The 15609-nt window shown below is 37.4% G+C and overlaps 1 protein-coding gene across 6 annotated transcripts in view; it reads right to left on the bottom strand.

Moving 5' to 3' along the window:
- Positions 1-1730: 1730 nt before the first annotated feature.
- Positions 1731-15609, bottom strand: part of FAT1 (FAT atypical cadherin 1) — a 104764-nt gene continuing 90885 nt past the window's right edge. For 4 of the 6 annotated variants that reach the window (XM_088056245.1, XM_088056244.1, XM_088056247.1 and 1 more), the window contains exons 19-29: positions 13623-14424; positions 12563-12694; positions 12289-12452; positions 11278-11740; positions 10590-10743; positions 10247-10357; positions 9401-10032; positions 9016-9153; positions 6919-6978; positions 4127-4162; positions 1731-3205 (exon numbers count right to left, since the gene is read on the bottom strand). In XM_088056245.1, coding sequence (XP_087912371.1) covers positions 2580-3205; positions 4127-4162; positions 6919-6978; positions 9016-9153; positions 9401-10032; positions 10247-10357; positions 10590-10743; positions 11278-11740; positions 12289-12452; positions 12563-12694; positions 13623-14424 — 3318 coding nt within the window. In that variant the 3' untranslated portion in view covers positions 1731-2579. The remainder of the gene's footprint in view (positions 3206-4126; positions 4163-6918; positions 6979-9015; positions 9154-9400; positions 10033-10246; positions 10358-10589; positions 10744-11277; positions 11741-12288; positions 12453-12562; positions 12695-13622; positions 14425-15609) is intronic. The other 2 variants (XM_014261033.2, XM_088056248.1) reach the window with 2 other exon arrangements.

Below are 15609 nucleotides of genomic sequence, written 5' to 3'. Positions count from 1 at the left end.
CTTGTTTTCTGCTGTGAAGTATAACCTTGGTGTTGCATGTTGCCTAGCAGCAGTTCTTGTGAAGAGGTAAAAAAAAAATACATACACATATATACATTCTAATACTTTCAACAAAGCATTCTCTTACACCTACATGGAATCTCATTGTAGAATAATGAGACATTGTTCCTTTTCAGTTTGATGTTCTATATTAGCCTTCAGTTCACAGCACTACAAATAAAAGTATATTTAAGTGTTGATATTCCTGTCCTTCACACCTCTCAATTTTAAAAATCTTCTTCAGGCTTTCTTCTGCAAATGAGTAGCTTTAGAAAATGTATTTGTAGGGCAGGTTTTCATCTTTTCTGGGAATCCTTATCAACTGAGAAATGATGCAAATTTGTGCAGCATCTTCCTCTTGCTGACTCCTGAGACTCATTCCTACTGAGTAGCAGATATTACGGAATCTAGAGCAGAACTTCCACTAAGCTTAACCATCCTTGCTCAAGATGGGCCTTAAACACTGATGTGAACTACTACAGCGTGTGACACCCTCTGCTCACAGTTCTGTAAGATTCCTCTAAAGCTATTAATTAAGAAAATTGTAACAGTCTGACATACAAAAGGCTCTTAGTTATCAGGGTGCATAGTGCAGCGCACAACCAGAATGTGGGTTTAAACCTATTGATTTTCTAGTCTTTTTACATAAGTCATGAGATTCTTAACCTGCATATGGGCAAGTTAACACAGGGATGTCAGTGCCTGGCTGTGTCCTGTAATCCACCCAATTTCCACTATACAGCAGCCAAGATGGGAGTTGTTCCATTTTGTATATAAATAGTACTCCAAATACAGTACCCTGTTCCCCTAGATGGTAGAAGGCTGAGGCTTAGCTCTCATGACAGAGAGAATCTAATATTGTATATTTCTAGGCTACAGAACTTTATGACAGTAGGAACAAAATGGAGGTGGAGCTGAAAGGATTCCAGGCTATATTAAAAATTCACTAATGTGCCAAGAAATCTGTTCTGAACTTAAAAAGCATCCCTCAAGCAAGAGGCAGAAGACAGTTACATTATTCCTTTAGCCTACCATCAGGCCAAATTTATGCTAGAGAACTCTCTTAAGGGCTTTGTTCTTTTTCTAGTCAGAAAAGCAGCTGGATAGTACACAGGAAAACTGTACTCCACCTTTACTTCTTCAAGGTAAACTTCTAGTGCAAACTTAATGTAAGAAGTTGCAATTGAAATATAATTTCAGGAAACCACCAACTATTTAGCACAGTCAGACAATGGCACAGCCATTTCAGCATGCAGGTGCACAATCAAGGGGTAACTAGTCATGAAAGTAAGCATTCAGGTGATAAAGGAGGGGAGAAACTGCTTTAAAGATCTTGGGTGATTTTTTTTTTTGTATATATTTCTGTGACTTGAGAAAAAAATACTCAGCAATTTAAATAGCTGATATTGTATGTTTAAAGAAAAATGCAAACTACCGAGAAGGCTACTGCAGTTTGAATACCCATCAATCTTTATTCAGACTGGCCCGATTACTTTTAAAAACACCATTAAGCAGACACACACTGCCATCTCGTGAGCATCTCTAACACAGCTGCAGGCTGACTTCGGAGGAGAGGAAAATGAATTGCTTGGAGCAAGTAACTTAATACAGTACAAAACATATACAGACTTAAAAAAATGCTGCACTGAATGCTTTGTCAATGGTATATTATATAATAGAGATACACAGAGCAAAGCTAAAGTATTTTATTAATAATTTATTGTCAGTAAGAAAGACTGGCTAATGGTAATTTTCAGTAAAAACCTTTACAAGACCATTGGATCACAAATATACAGACACTATAAAAACTGTGTCATGGTGGTTTTGGTTCTAAACTGGTCTCCAGAGGGTCCCCAACACACTTTCCAAGAAGGGAAAAAAAATGTTTACAGTTCTAAAATACAGCAACCCATTTAAGACATTTCCATATAGCTGACCCAGAAAAATATCAGGCCTAACGTATGTACAATTGAAATTGTGTGAATATGTTGAATGTTTTACAATGAAATGTCAAACCTTAGTTTTCAGGGGAATACATACAGTGATGCCCTGATTATAAGTCAGGGTGCTCATTTTTAATGGCACACTAACACCACTAGTTTCAGTGGAAAACAAATTCACAAAATATCTACAAAATCTAGTTAAAACTATTAAAATCAAAACTGTACATAAAATTTACAAAAAGTAGGAGAAAATTAATTGCATTAGAACTATATAAATATATGCATCATGCTAACATGGAGAAGTGGTATGTGATTTTTTTAAACATAGAACAATGTAAGTACATAAAGGATGTTCAGAAATGGCACAGCCAATGGAAATCTTGGAACTTTCCAAATACAGTAGGTCAGGAAATGGAAAGAGGCTCATTTGGTGAAATGAATTGCATGATTCAATGCTGCCATGCCAGTTTAGCTCACTGAAACAAAAGCATTCACCGTGGCTGGAAAAAAAAAAAAAAAGAAAAAATAAAAAAGCTCTTGAAAATTGTTTTAGATTTGATAAAGTTTGTTAGAGTCCAGGCACTTTTGTTGAGTGTGTCAGACTTCTGTATGTTGCTGGGAATCAAGTGGAGGAATTTTCACATCTTCGAAGTGACCATCGTCTCCACTCTCATAGTCACTCATCATGACTTCAGACTCCATCTCACAGCATGCCGACACATCCGAGCAGGAGGCTGTGGAAGCGTACACAGACATGGACATGTTGTCTACAGCGGGTGCTTCAAAGTCCTGGCTGAACCCCAGTGAGTACGGAGCGTACGGTTCTCTGTAGCTGCCGCTGCCGCCACTGGGTGTAGTCTGAGGTTCTGACATGTCTGCAGGGTAGTGATGGGGAAGGTACTGATTAAGGTTAAATCTCTGCCTGCTCCGTGTAGAAGAACCCAAGCTACCTACGGCTGGCATGTCTCTGGGTGGCTGTATTGACTCAAACTGGTCGCTGTATTCAGGTGGTAAGGGTGGAAGCTCATCAGGTGCAGGGAAGTCATCAGGTGGAGGTGGAAAATCACTTTCTATGTCATAACCACTGGGGTAATAGTCTGTATCGATGGCATTTGGATCTGTGTAGAGGGGAGCTGACTCCTCAACCACTTCGTAATTTGGATACTCTTGGATACCTGGCAACTGAACACTTGGCATCCAGTCTGATGTATCCCAGTGATAACCTGAGAAGTTAATAATAAAAAAATAAAAAAAAAGAATAGTATTACTATCTTGTATTCAGGTTATTCTGAACTGAGAAATCAACACACGTATTAAGACAATGCAATCACTGTGATTAGGACACTACTTGTTAATCAGCAGTTTGCCCTGGTTGCACAGAAGACATTCAACACGACTTTATGCCATGCATGAGATAGTGCATCATTCACACTTGAACTTTTACATTTTCTCAGGCATCACCCTAACGTGGGAAGAGCTGTAGGCACCTATGGAATGTGCTGTCACAATACATAGCTGTTCACTGGATAGCAAAGAAACAACACCCTACCTGGTGCAGCTAAACACTTAATTGATCCTGAGTAATTAGTTAGGACGATAACAACAGTCTATTTTTCTTAAGAATATATTTAGCATATACAACCCATGACTTTCTTACATAAAAAAAGCAAATCAGCATCTATTTACCAACATCTATTTGGTAAAGTATTCAGACCATTTAAAATGACTTTGCCACTCAAGCAAATGATAAAGTTAGTTTCACAAAATGCTGTTAGCTCTACAGGAGCACCTCTGATAAAAAATTTTTGTTATTAGTAAAGACATTCCACATTCAGCTACAAGAACAAAACAGGAAAATCAAGCTTAATCATGCAAAAATGACTGGACTTGATCCTCTCTTGCAAACTCTCTCTGAATAAGTTTATATTTGTCTGATGGAAACTAGATGTAAGCCTAAACTAACTAAAACCCAGTAATTTCTCTCATCTGAACACCAATAAAAATACACTGTTGTAATATAGTGCAAATCTAGTAAAGAGAAATCACTGCAGACGAATGCATAGCAAGCAACTGAGAGTAAGTCTGTGTTAAAATATTAACAGAAATATTTTGGTGAACATCAATGAACTGCATGCAGAAGTCACCTCTTGAATTGCTGAGGTCAGGAACAGCAAAAGATTCTTTAGGTGGCAGAATAAGAAGAAAAAGGAGAAAACATCTGTAGTTAGGAATCAAATAGTAGAACCAATATGAAGACAAACAATGACTAGTCACTATGACATTCATGCTGCTTTTTTAGCAATACTAAAGTTGGTTCTCTTTAGAATTTTCTCCTGGGCTCCTTATTTGTTAAGACTTGAACTGTAGGAATTAATGTACAGCCCATCTGGGACACAGACGTCTTGTGGTAAAATCTGCAGTCTGGAGTTTACTGAAATCCTTGTGTCAGTATATTCAGGATTTCTGCTAGCCAGGGTAACAGGACTTGATCTGATTTCTTTCTTTCCTTGTATCTACCCTTGTGTTGTGATACAGGGCTCCATCTATTGGCACTTACACTTTGAACTGTCTTTGAGTATCAAGGTAACCCTTCCTTTAGTGCCTGGCTTTCAAACGTAAAGCACTGGGAAACCTGCCTCCCTTTGTGCCGCAATTCCAATAACTCACACTCAGCAGAGAACTGCCCTGTGTTATCTGACAAATATTAAAACCTTTCTTTCTTCAGGAATCTATATTCCCTATTAAAGTCTGTAAGGATGAGTGATGCCTATCCTAATAGCAGAATCTTCTCCTAAGAATTCATACTTTCATCTGTAAGAAGACTGAAGGGACAGAGGTTGACTCTTCAGAGAGACATTCCTATTTTTTTAAGCTTGCCTAGCCCAGACAAGAAAAATACTGTTCAGACTAATGGAGATGTCAGTCTGAGCTCTGAGACTCTTAAAACATCTCTGGCCTCAACTACAGGAGAAGGCTGTAATCACTACTCTGCTTAGAAGACAACACTCCTTATTTTTCCTAGGAAATTGGGTGCAAAACTAAAGCCAATAGGCTTTATGATTTACCATACTTTTACCAAGGATTGGAGGGATCTTGGTTTTCCTCTTCTGAGGCAAAAACCCTTTAACATAATGGCAGAAACACAAACTAGAACTGGATGTGTCCATTGTTATGTGACAATCTGCTAGACTGGAGCTGTATTTTCTCTTGCACTCGGCATTGCTGATTTGCATCAAGCTACAACCCGAGGAGCAGGGCAGAGAATACAGCCTAAAACTGTCCTGTGATGAGATTAGCTACAGTTCATGCTCCCAGGATGCCTGTTGGACAGAAGCACTTGCGGAGACTAAAGGTAAGCACCATCTGTCCCAGAACATGACCTAGCTGCACACTTGAGTAAGGATCTCTGCTGCTTGAACCTCCTGAGAGTTCTCAAAAGCAGAAGTCTTTCCCTAAGAAGCTTTGAAAGAAGAAATGCTTATTAAGAGCAGAAACTTTCAGATGTTAAGAAGCAGCTGAGCAGGAAATATTTAACCTCTCTACAACTGCAATGCATAAAATGTTTGTATTTATCTTACGGTGGTAACACCAAACAATTTTATCTTTGACTTGAGATCTACATCTATTATTTTTAGATTCTGTCAATTAAAATATTAAAGAAAATCTGAATCAGTTTTTAAATATTCCCCTTGGTAGATGTGGTCTCTCTTACTCTTGTAATTCTCCCATTCCCAAGTACTGTGCATTGCAATTTTTCTGCACTGAGGACTATTGTCTATAGGTACATATTAATGAAATGGCACCCTCATTAATGAAATATTCTCAAGTATTTGGAAGCCCTTCCATTTCTCTACTTTCTTTTGTGTGTCTGCATAAATTAAAAAGGGTGTACTTCAGATAACAAACCAAAGTGAAACTTTAGCTACTATAATCTATTTTATGTTCTTAACAATACCTTCACTTTAAATAGGACTTAGTAAAAAATGTTATGTTTCCTAGTCTGTATCTAGAAATAAGAAGCATAGGCTGGATATAATTTCAGAAGAAACCTCTGGAAACTCATGGTCATGGAGTGAATCATCTGCCTTTTACTGGAACTTAAAGTACTATTTAGTCAATTAAAACAATAGTTAGCATTTGTATAGACTCACTGGCACTTTTATTACTACTACTATATTGTAAAGAGTTTGTGTTTCCCAGAGTGGTTAGTTCTTAAATGTTAGCAGAAATGAAATAAAATACCACTGAAAATGCCTCCCTTGCCTCTTCCTAACTTCCAAATCAATACTACACACATACAAATATGTGTGTACCTTTATTCAAAAATACAAAATTTACAAAAATACAGAAGTTTTAGGTACTGTTGTAAGGCTGCAAAGTAACAAACTACTTAAACTGAGGAGGGTGTGTATGGCTGTATATCTCAGCTGCAGACAAAAATAATTTTTTTTCTGCTTAAGAACAGATTGATCTGAAGACCAAGGAAGTGAGTACTGAGAGCAGACCATTTTGATTCTGCTCAGCTGGACAAGGTATCAACAGGTGTGGGTGGGAGAAGAAAAGGAAGCGGAGGCTGCTGCTGTTTCATCTACAGTACTGCATGTATTTGCCTTTGATGTTGTCTCAATTCTGCTGGCAGCTTTAGTATGAATATTTTCAGAAGAGAGTAAGGACCAAGATGTTTTTATGTCAATCCTTTTTTCCCCCAAGAAAAACAGACTTTGAAACCTGTTCATAAGGCATCTACAGCTACACAAGAAGATATTAACAGATACACAATATAAATTTATTTTTGTTATAACTTATCAGAAAGTCTAAGAAAATAATACTTTATAACTTGCATCTGGCTAGGACTACATTACTAGAAGACAATGTAAGAAGACAAACGTGCATTATGCTGCCAAAGCAGTAAATAAATATGAAAACATGTATATACCTTCTTTTTCCACCGAGTCAACAACAGCATTGACAAGGTGTATTACAGTCACTACGGAAGCTTGTAAAAGGTATAAAAGGAGCAAATTAAAACAAACCTATAGTTAGTATCACTTTAAACAGCAGACAGATACACATAAAAACCCCCATCAACACTGTGAAATTGCAGTTTGTTACTATTTTATAGAGCAAGATTATTGGTGTACATACATATTTACTCTCAATCTAGAGAGTAGCTGCATGTAATACATAAACCACATATCTAAAGCTCAATTTCATTCTTGCTAAACATACAAAAGTAACTACTTATGAAGTACATTTTGCATGAGCACAAGGCTGCTTAAGTTTTCATTTCTGAAATGTAGACTAAATATACTCATTTGCATAATACTTTATCTGCAACAAACTAGACTTTTCTAAAGGCTTGTGTTGGGTGAATTAAGGATTATTGCATTAGACTTCTTTAAAAATGTAAACTATGTTGCCTCCCTACCAACGAACGATATGGGAAAGAAATTTTCCCGGAAATGAACAAAAAGGATAGAATATGAAAAATACCTACTGAAAATTTCTGCTACTGACCTACTTAAGTTTTGTATGAAGTAGAGATATCACAGTAGGAATACGAAATTCAGGCTGTTACATGCTTATTTTTTAAAAAAAAACAAACGAATGTATTTTTTACGTCTTCCCTTTCCCTCAAGACAGTTTTGGAAAGGAGAAGGATTTATTCTTATAGGCTAAAATGAAACAAGCACATGCAACTTGTTTGCACAGCTCCGGGATTAAATATCAAGCTAATAAATTCTGAATCTACCAAAATAGAAGGAAGGAATGGTATCTATGATGCTACAGCTATTTCTCTTAAAATGATGTATGAATGAGTACTCAATACATGACAGGAAAAAGGATATACTAAACATATGAGACAGTGAAGACGGGAGAACAACATGTACAACACGAAACTCAAAACCACAGGAGAAAAGTTGGAAGCTGCTATCAATAACTACTGATAAAATGATGAAGACTGTAAGCATACCATTTTACTTTCACCAGTCATTAAACCAGATAGGTTTTTTATCATGCTGTTAATAACAAATCACTCTACTTCATTAAGAAGCAGAATGTGCTTTATTCCTAAGCTAAAGGAATTTCAAGTTCTTTTTTACCAGGCAGAGACAAAAGCAGAAAGTGGAGTAAAGAGTCAAAGCACACCTTAACTTAGCAAATTAAGTTATGTGTGGACAACTGTGGCTTTGTCCAATCAGTATGACATGTTTCTGAGTACGTAGATGCATTCATATCAACTATAAAAGCATCTGTCATCACAATGGAAAGGACATCCAATTAATAATAATCAAACCCACAAATACGTATGCTGATTATATTTTGATGGACTTGAGGTGTGATCAAAATACTTATATATTTATATTGGCTTTTTTCAATGTATGAAATGTTTTTATGAATTCATTTCAATCATGGTGAAAGCCAAATATACTGCTCTATTATAACAAAATTCCTTATTGTGCAGTTTCCTTCATTACTAAAGTAATCAAACTTACAAGCAGTCCCTTAAACTCTGCTCTCACTCAGAACTGATCTGATCCATATGGGAGCTGAGGTCGCAGCAAGAAAAAGAGAAGGAAACAAATGAAACTGTAACACCAGAAAGCTTTTTACTGAGAGCTGAACAGCAAAGTGAAAGTTATATTTGTGCAGAGGCCATTTTTTAAATTCACTGTATTCTTGCATAAGGTGATTTCTAAGGATAACCTAGAAGAGTTTACCAAATTCTAATGTTTTAAACACAAAGCTCTGAGCAACTTGAGTTTCATTTTCACTGTAATATTCTAATAGCAGAATGATTATATATAATTTTAAGGTAAAGTAATTAACAGTTGGTGTAGAGATAGGTAAAATATTTTTTTTAAATTAACAGATCTGGATATTAACGTAAGTAAATACCAATATATATTAAATAAGCTACTATTTAATATATATTTAATATATGTAAACCCTATTGTTACTAAGAGATACAGATGCAAAGACAGAACAAATGAACAACAGCAGCAGTACAGAATGATTGCATTTTACGTACCATTGTCATCACATGATTCAGACTGGAAGGAGCTGAGAGACTGCACCTCAGACATGCTTTCTCTAGCACTGTAAGGATGGGAGTTCTTTTCATCCAGAGGCTTCTTGGAAAGGCAGGGGTCAAGATCTACTACTTTAGCTGAAAGAAGAGGTTTCAAGTGAGACAATGAATAGATTCTAGATTAAAGAATCAACACTATTTGAAGTTGAGATCTGCACATTTTTACAGAACTTAGTAGAGCATGAAGGCTGGCCAGAGACAAAACCCAGTGAAGTCATAATGCCTTTTGTACTCTACGAGGTATAGACAGAGTGTCTGTACTCTTTTTAAAATTGTAGCAGCACACACGTTTAACAGGAAAGTAAAAAATAAGAACATCTCTTACTGTCATAGTCAAAATCCCAGCTGGGTTTCTGTATTGAATCACTGTCCGAAGGTGAGTTGGAGGGAGGTGGAGGTGGCAAATTTGGTGCAACACTGCAAACAGCTACAGCTTTCCGGTGACCATGTACAGAATCTGGGTTAAAAGTACTAAACTCGGGGTGCTCAGGGATAGCAGACCCTTCAAAAGAATTCCTGTCAAGGTTGTTCCTGGAGTCGCTTGGAATGCTTGGAGTGTACGAAATGGGACGAACAGGAACCTGTGGTGGGATGTCAGAGTAGATGTTCTTATTCAATTTTGCATCAAAACATGGTCTTTGCAAGAAGGCTGTCGTAGCTCCCAGTTGCTTGTCTTCGGGTTCTGGCTGGTGCTTCTTTTTCCTACCAACCACTTTGCGGCAAACAACAAAAATCACAACTAACAAGAAGATTCCTGCGATGAAAACAATAATCCCAATCACTTCAGCTAAGCTAATGTTCCAAGATGTTGAAACATATTTATTAAGAACAATGTCTGTGCAGTGTTTGCCTCCAAATCCGTGACTACAGTTGCAGTGATAGGAGCCGTAAGTATTCTCACAAAGGGCACCATTGAGACATGGGTTTTCTGTGCATTCATCGACATCAGTCAGGCACCTGTCAGAAACAGAGCACAGCAGAAATGTTTAGTTTACATCAGCAGCCTTTCTTGTAATCTTGTTCTCAACAATTTTAGATAATATTTATTATACGGTACTGCACACTAACGTGCATTTTGCTATTTTATCAACATCCCAGATTCCAACCAGTTTGAACTGTTAATCTGTTAATTAGTACTACTAAAACTCAATATATGTGGAATGCTACCTACCTTTCTCCACGAAAGCCTGCTTCACACTCACAAACAGGTCCATCCAAACTGTCTATACACTTGCCACTGTTTTTGCAAGGATTGTCTTTGCAATATGGACCCAGCTGGCATCTGCAAGAGCAAAACAAACAAAAACAGCTGAACATTACCTTACTGCAAGTGAGTTTATAATGTGGGATTCAGAGCTGTAACATAGGGGCTGTTGTTAACTCTAGCCAGCTCCAGTGTGCCTCAAAGACTGAGCTTTAAGTAGGAAATAGATAAAAAAGGAAATTGAAAAAGTGTTACATTTATATCCTGTTTTCTAAGGGGTTCATTGATAATATGAACCACACAAACTTACCTTTGACCTGTGTATTGTCCTCGGCACTGGCAGATAAAATCATCACTGACTGGGATGCAAGTCCCACCATAGAGGCAGGGGTTGGAAGCACATGGGTTGACGCTTACATCGCAGTGAGTTCCCATAAACAAAGGCGCACACTTGCAGTAGTAACCTGAAACCAAATACAGTCTTTCTGAAAGATACACATGGCTTTACTGGATTTGAGATAAAATCCTCCCTGCCCACCTACAGATTTAAGATAAATTGCTCCCTACCCACTAACCTATTACTAGAGAAAGGAGGGAAAAAAATAGAAATGTTTCTATTGAAAGATGAAGCAAAATGTAACAGTAAGAGTTTCATTAAACATGATTGAAGCATAATTTCCATTTCTCTCACAAAACACAAGTTGTCCCAATAATTTCAGAATTTTTAAAGAAAGACTCCAGAGTAGGCATTTAAGAGGATGGACCTCAGATACCAGCACTGAAGATTAAATTCCCACTTTGCTACATGGATTTTGTCTACTTCAGACCCGAAAGAGTTGAATCTAGAAGGCACACACAGCCTTCGTACCTATTCAACAAGCAACCTTATTCAAGTCTGGGAAGCCAAGAATTAGGCATAAAGTTGTTCTGTCCTTCAAAGCAGAGAAGCTGAAGAGCAGTTTTGAAAACTAAAAGCAGAAGAATAAAGAGCAGCTTACCTCCATTTGACAGTGCGTTGCAGATGCCTCCATTCTGACAGGGGCTGCTTGAGCAGCCATCGGTGGCAGTCAGTAAGCATCCAGGAGTGACATCCACAGACTCTTCCATGTGTGCATAGTTTCGTGGCTTGCTGTTTAGGGGCAGCTCCTGTCCATTTAGTACAATGGAATCCATACAGCCTCTGAAACCATTGCTAACCTGAGGACTTCTACCATGTCTTGTACCTTGCTGACGAATATGACCACCAAAAAACACATGATTGTCTAGGTTTAGCGTTCTAAGTGTACCAGGAGCAGTACCAGATGCAGTATGCACCCTGTCCAGAACAAGTCGTGCATAGTTCCCATCCACTTCAAGAGATACAGAATGCCACTGGCCATCGTTTATCTGAGTGCTCTGAACTGAGACAATCCCGGGTCCACTGCCACAATCAAATTTATATTGCAGTCTTCCATGATGGATCTACAGAGGAAAGCCACAACATCAATAAATGGTCTGCACACTTAAAGAGTATAAAATATTGATGCCTATAAAAGTTTATGCTTGCTGGAGAGACAGGATGATGGTGGTGTTCATAAAAAGCAGTTTAATAACACCTTTTTCCAGTCACAGCAATTGTGATTTATTCTATATGGTTCTTTTAATTGAAACATACACTTTGTACATTTTGTTCCTCTAGTAAAGCAGTCACACATCATAATCAAAATATTGCAATACTTCAATATTTTTTATCTTGTGCTTTAAGTAAATTTTCCTGTACGGATTTCACTATGATAAGCAAATAAATTTAAAGTTGTTTAAAATATATGATTCAGGAAGCTTTGTTTGTTTACACATTTAAAAAATTCTATACAAGTTTGTTACCTGGATGTGTAACACACCCTACCTTTAATTTTCAATTATAACAATTCTGCAGAGATGCTATGACTAAATCTTTTAATCTAACACAAAAATAGTAAGAAGACGGTAGGAAGAAAGGAGGAGATATGCACTAGGAGATTTTAATATACCTCTAAGATACTGTAGTCTGTTCCTCGAGCATACATAACAACTGCATGAGCAGAGTAAGTTCTAAGTCTCATTGTCAGCTTCATTTCCTCTTTGTTCTCATTTTCCATGAGACGATATTTCACATAGCTGCTCCCAGTAAATGTCACAGCAGAGCCAGCTGATGCTTAGGAATACAGAAAAGCATTAAAAAGTATTAGCACAGGACTGGAATAAAATTTATATCTGGAAAGCAATATAGTTTTACAAAGAGTTTTTTTAGCATTAATTCCTTACCAGGACATTGTCCAGCTTTGCTGTCTTGGCAAACACAGGTGTATTTTCCTTCCTTTGGATCTCCTAAACATTCAGTACCTTCAGGACATGGGTTTCCTTCACACACACTGTTCACCAGGGGGCACTTCCCGTCTGTAAAACCAAATCCATTATTTCTTTTCTGTTGGTGGGGATGGTATTTTGTGAAAAGGGACTCTTAAACATAGTAGCTAAAAGGATCCCATGATACTCCTGACTATCCAACAAGGAAGTGACTAACAGTTATGGGGCATGACTGGCACAGACTAGACAAATAGTGTATGGTGGCTGATCCTTATCTTGATTACTCCATTCAACTGGAAAAATTGGGAAACTGGTGTTGTGGTTTAAGGCTTACCATTAGAATCACTCACCACAAAACCCAACATGTAGATATTAAACACAGACGGAGTAGGTTGGAGAGAGCAGAGAAAAGAATGTCTGCATTTGAGACAGAAAAGGAATGGGCTTTAAATATTTACTTCATATGTGCAAATTCACCCAGCAAGGTTAAGTCCTGATTTTAAAAAGCAACGTTGCTTCCCTCAGAGATAAAGAAAAATTAATCTTCTGTCAGAAATCTTTATACTTACATATATTTTAATGTATATTTATTTCCCACATTACCCTCTCATTCCCAAGCAACTTTGGAAACTGTGTGGGCTACTCCTCTAAGCAGAAACAAGGAAGTGCTCAGGCACTTTGCAGGAACTTACCTTTGTGCACACAAGACTGAAAATAGCCACCAATATACGATGGGCAACAACAAAAAAATTAACTTCTTTCATAAAATGGAAAATGAAGCTGTAACTATAAAAAAATAGATTTCTGTTCCTGTAATCTTGTATTATGTAAACTCTTGAAATGGGGTAATGAGATAAAAAAGAATTACTCTTTACTATGAATAAAATTAGGCAAATATAAAGAGTTACAGAACATTCCTAATTTTGTCCTGTAATACCAATTTCCATCTTTGGATTACTGCTTTTTAAAACCAGAACAGTCTTTTCAAGGATACAGTTTTCCTTACTGTGTTTCTTACCTTTACAAAGACAGACTGCTGTTCTGTGATGACGGGGAGTGACGAAACTCAACCTGGCCGTGCTGTGGGTTGACATGATGTTCTCATCCACTGTTACTTTTTCTTCGCAAAATTTCAAAGGACAATCTAGGCCTGCGCACAGCTTGTGAAACACATCAATTATCCGGACACCTAAAATCTCCTCTAGGTCAGGCACAGAAGAGTTTATCTTGTGGAGCAAAATTCTCATTGGGTGGTGAGAGCTACCAGACTTTTCAATATTCAGGAGGACATCCAGATTAGAAGGAGGATCAGAAGGCTGCAAACTAACAATGTGGATGTCATTTCTCCTCACACCCAAGATATTTCTTAATGCTCTCTGGAAATTGCGCCAGTAATCACCGATGAATTCTTCAGGGGACAGGTTTGCAAAGCGTATTGCGATACTGTGATTTAATACATCTTGTGTGATTTGTCTGATGTGTACAGCAATATCAGCTGCAGTTGTAAATTTTCCATCTGTAACAGTGACATTTAGGAGGTACTGTCCTACATCTAACCTTTTATGTGCTATTAGTTTGCCACCAGTGCTGGAAACAGAGAACAGGGATACCATTTTGGGGTCCAGACTGTATGTCAAGGTATCATAAACATCTTGATCGGTTGCGTGAATTTTTCCAATGACACCACCTGAATATTCTTCCCCAAAGGCTGTGATAAAGATTTCCAGAGGCAGAATTGCTGGAGAATAAATGCTTTCCTCAATAACTCTAATATCAATGTAAGTCAAAGACGACAACGGTGGTTTTCCATTATCTGCCACCTAAAGGAAAGATGACAGATTTACATTTTTGGTTTATCTCAAATTCTACTGTAGATATTGATACTGTATACAGTAGAGCTGTGTTTTTGTACCAAAAAAACCCCACCAAAAAGTCCTATAGGAAAACACCTTACATAAATTCTGTAACACAATTCGTAACATAAAAGTTAACACTGAAAATTTAAAAAGCTTCTATAAAGAGGCACACAACATGTTTTCACTTCTCCAAAGATTAAAAGCCTACAGTGCTCTTATTACCTGCAAATGTCAGGAAGCTATTAACACTAGTAGCAAATACAGAGGAAATGCACAGTAGCTGATTTCAGACAGCAGATGGTGCTTGAAGCTTTTTTATATCAAGCATGGAAACACATTACAAACTTGAAATGAGTCATAAACTAGAAATGTACAACATGCTTCACTACAGTTAGGAGGTGGTCTGGAAGACAAACTAAATGCACTGTGCCAAACAGTACTTCAAAAAGAAAAAAAATGCATGCAGAAAGATACAATTAAGTATGTTGTCTTTCAGGATTTTTGGTCACAGAGAGGGAAAAAAGAGGTGGGTACCTGTAGTACTATTTACTTCAGACAGTTAGTCAACTAACTGTATCAGCCTAATTCAATTTTAAAGCCTTTTTGAACATCCTATTCTCCACCCCTTTTGGACAAAGACATACACTGCTGTTGTATGAAGATAGTTAAAAAAAGAGTGGAAAAATGAGTAAAAAGCATTCCCTTGGGTTCACTTTTTTCCTTCTATTTCTCACCTCTTGTTTCCCATCTACCTTTTTCCAGAACTCTCTCCCAGTTACTGAAAGTGACACTGAAGAAACAGTTAAAGAAGAATTGGAGTCATGTGAAGGTACAGAGGGGATATACAGGGCTCAGAAAAAGGAAGAAATTATGCATTGTTTAAAAGATTGTGCAATAATTTTACAGAGTACACTTTGAAGATCTGTGCAGAGAGGCTGCTTTTGATTTTTGATACAAATTTAAGCACAAGAGGAGTACCTCCAGGCACAAGATTATCTGTAGACGTGCACATAAATGTGGCATTTTTAAAAGGTAATGTATGTCTTCATCTGTTTCTGTTAACTCCAAAGGACAGGCATGGCTAGAAACTTGCCCTCCAGTTACCCAAATAAATAACAAGAGCTTCAGCTCAAGCTGGCAAAGTTTTGT

The sequence above is a fragment of the Pseudopodoces humilis genome, chromosome 6 (genome assembly GCF_049639895.1).
Source record: "Pseudopodoces humilis isolate 2021_Gansu_Grassland_sample_001 chromosome 6, ASM4963989v1, whole genome shotgun sequence".
In the NCBI taxonomy this organism is placed as follows: Eukaryota; Metazoa; Chordata; class Aves; order Passeriformes; family Paridae; genus Pseudopodoces; species Pseudopodoces humilis.
This window is presented reverse-complemented; position numbering and strand designations above follow the sequence as displayed.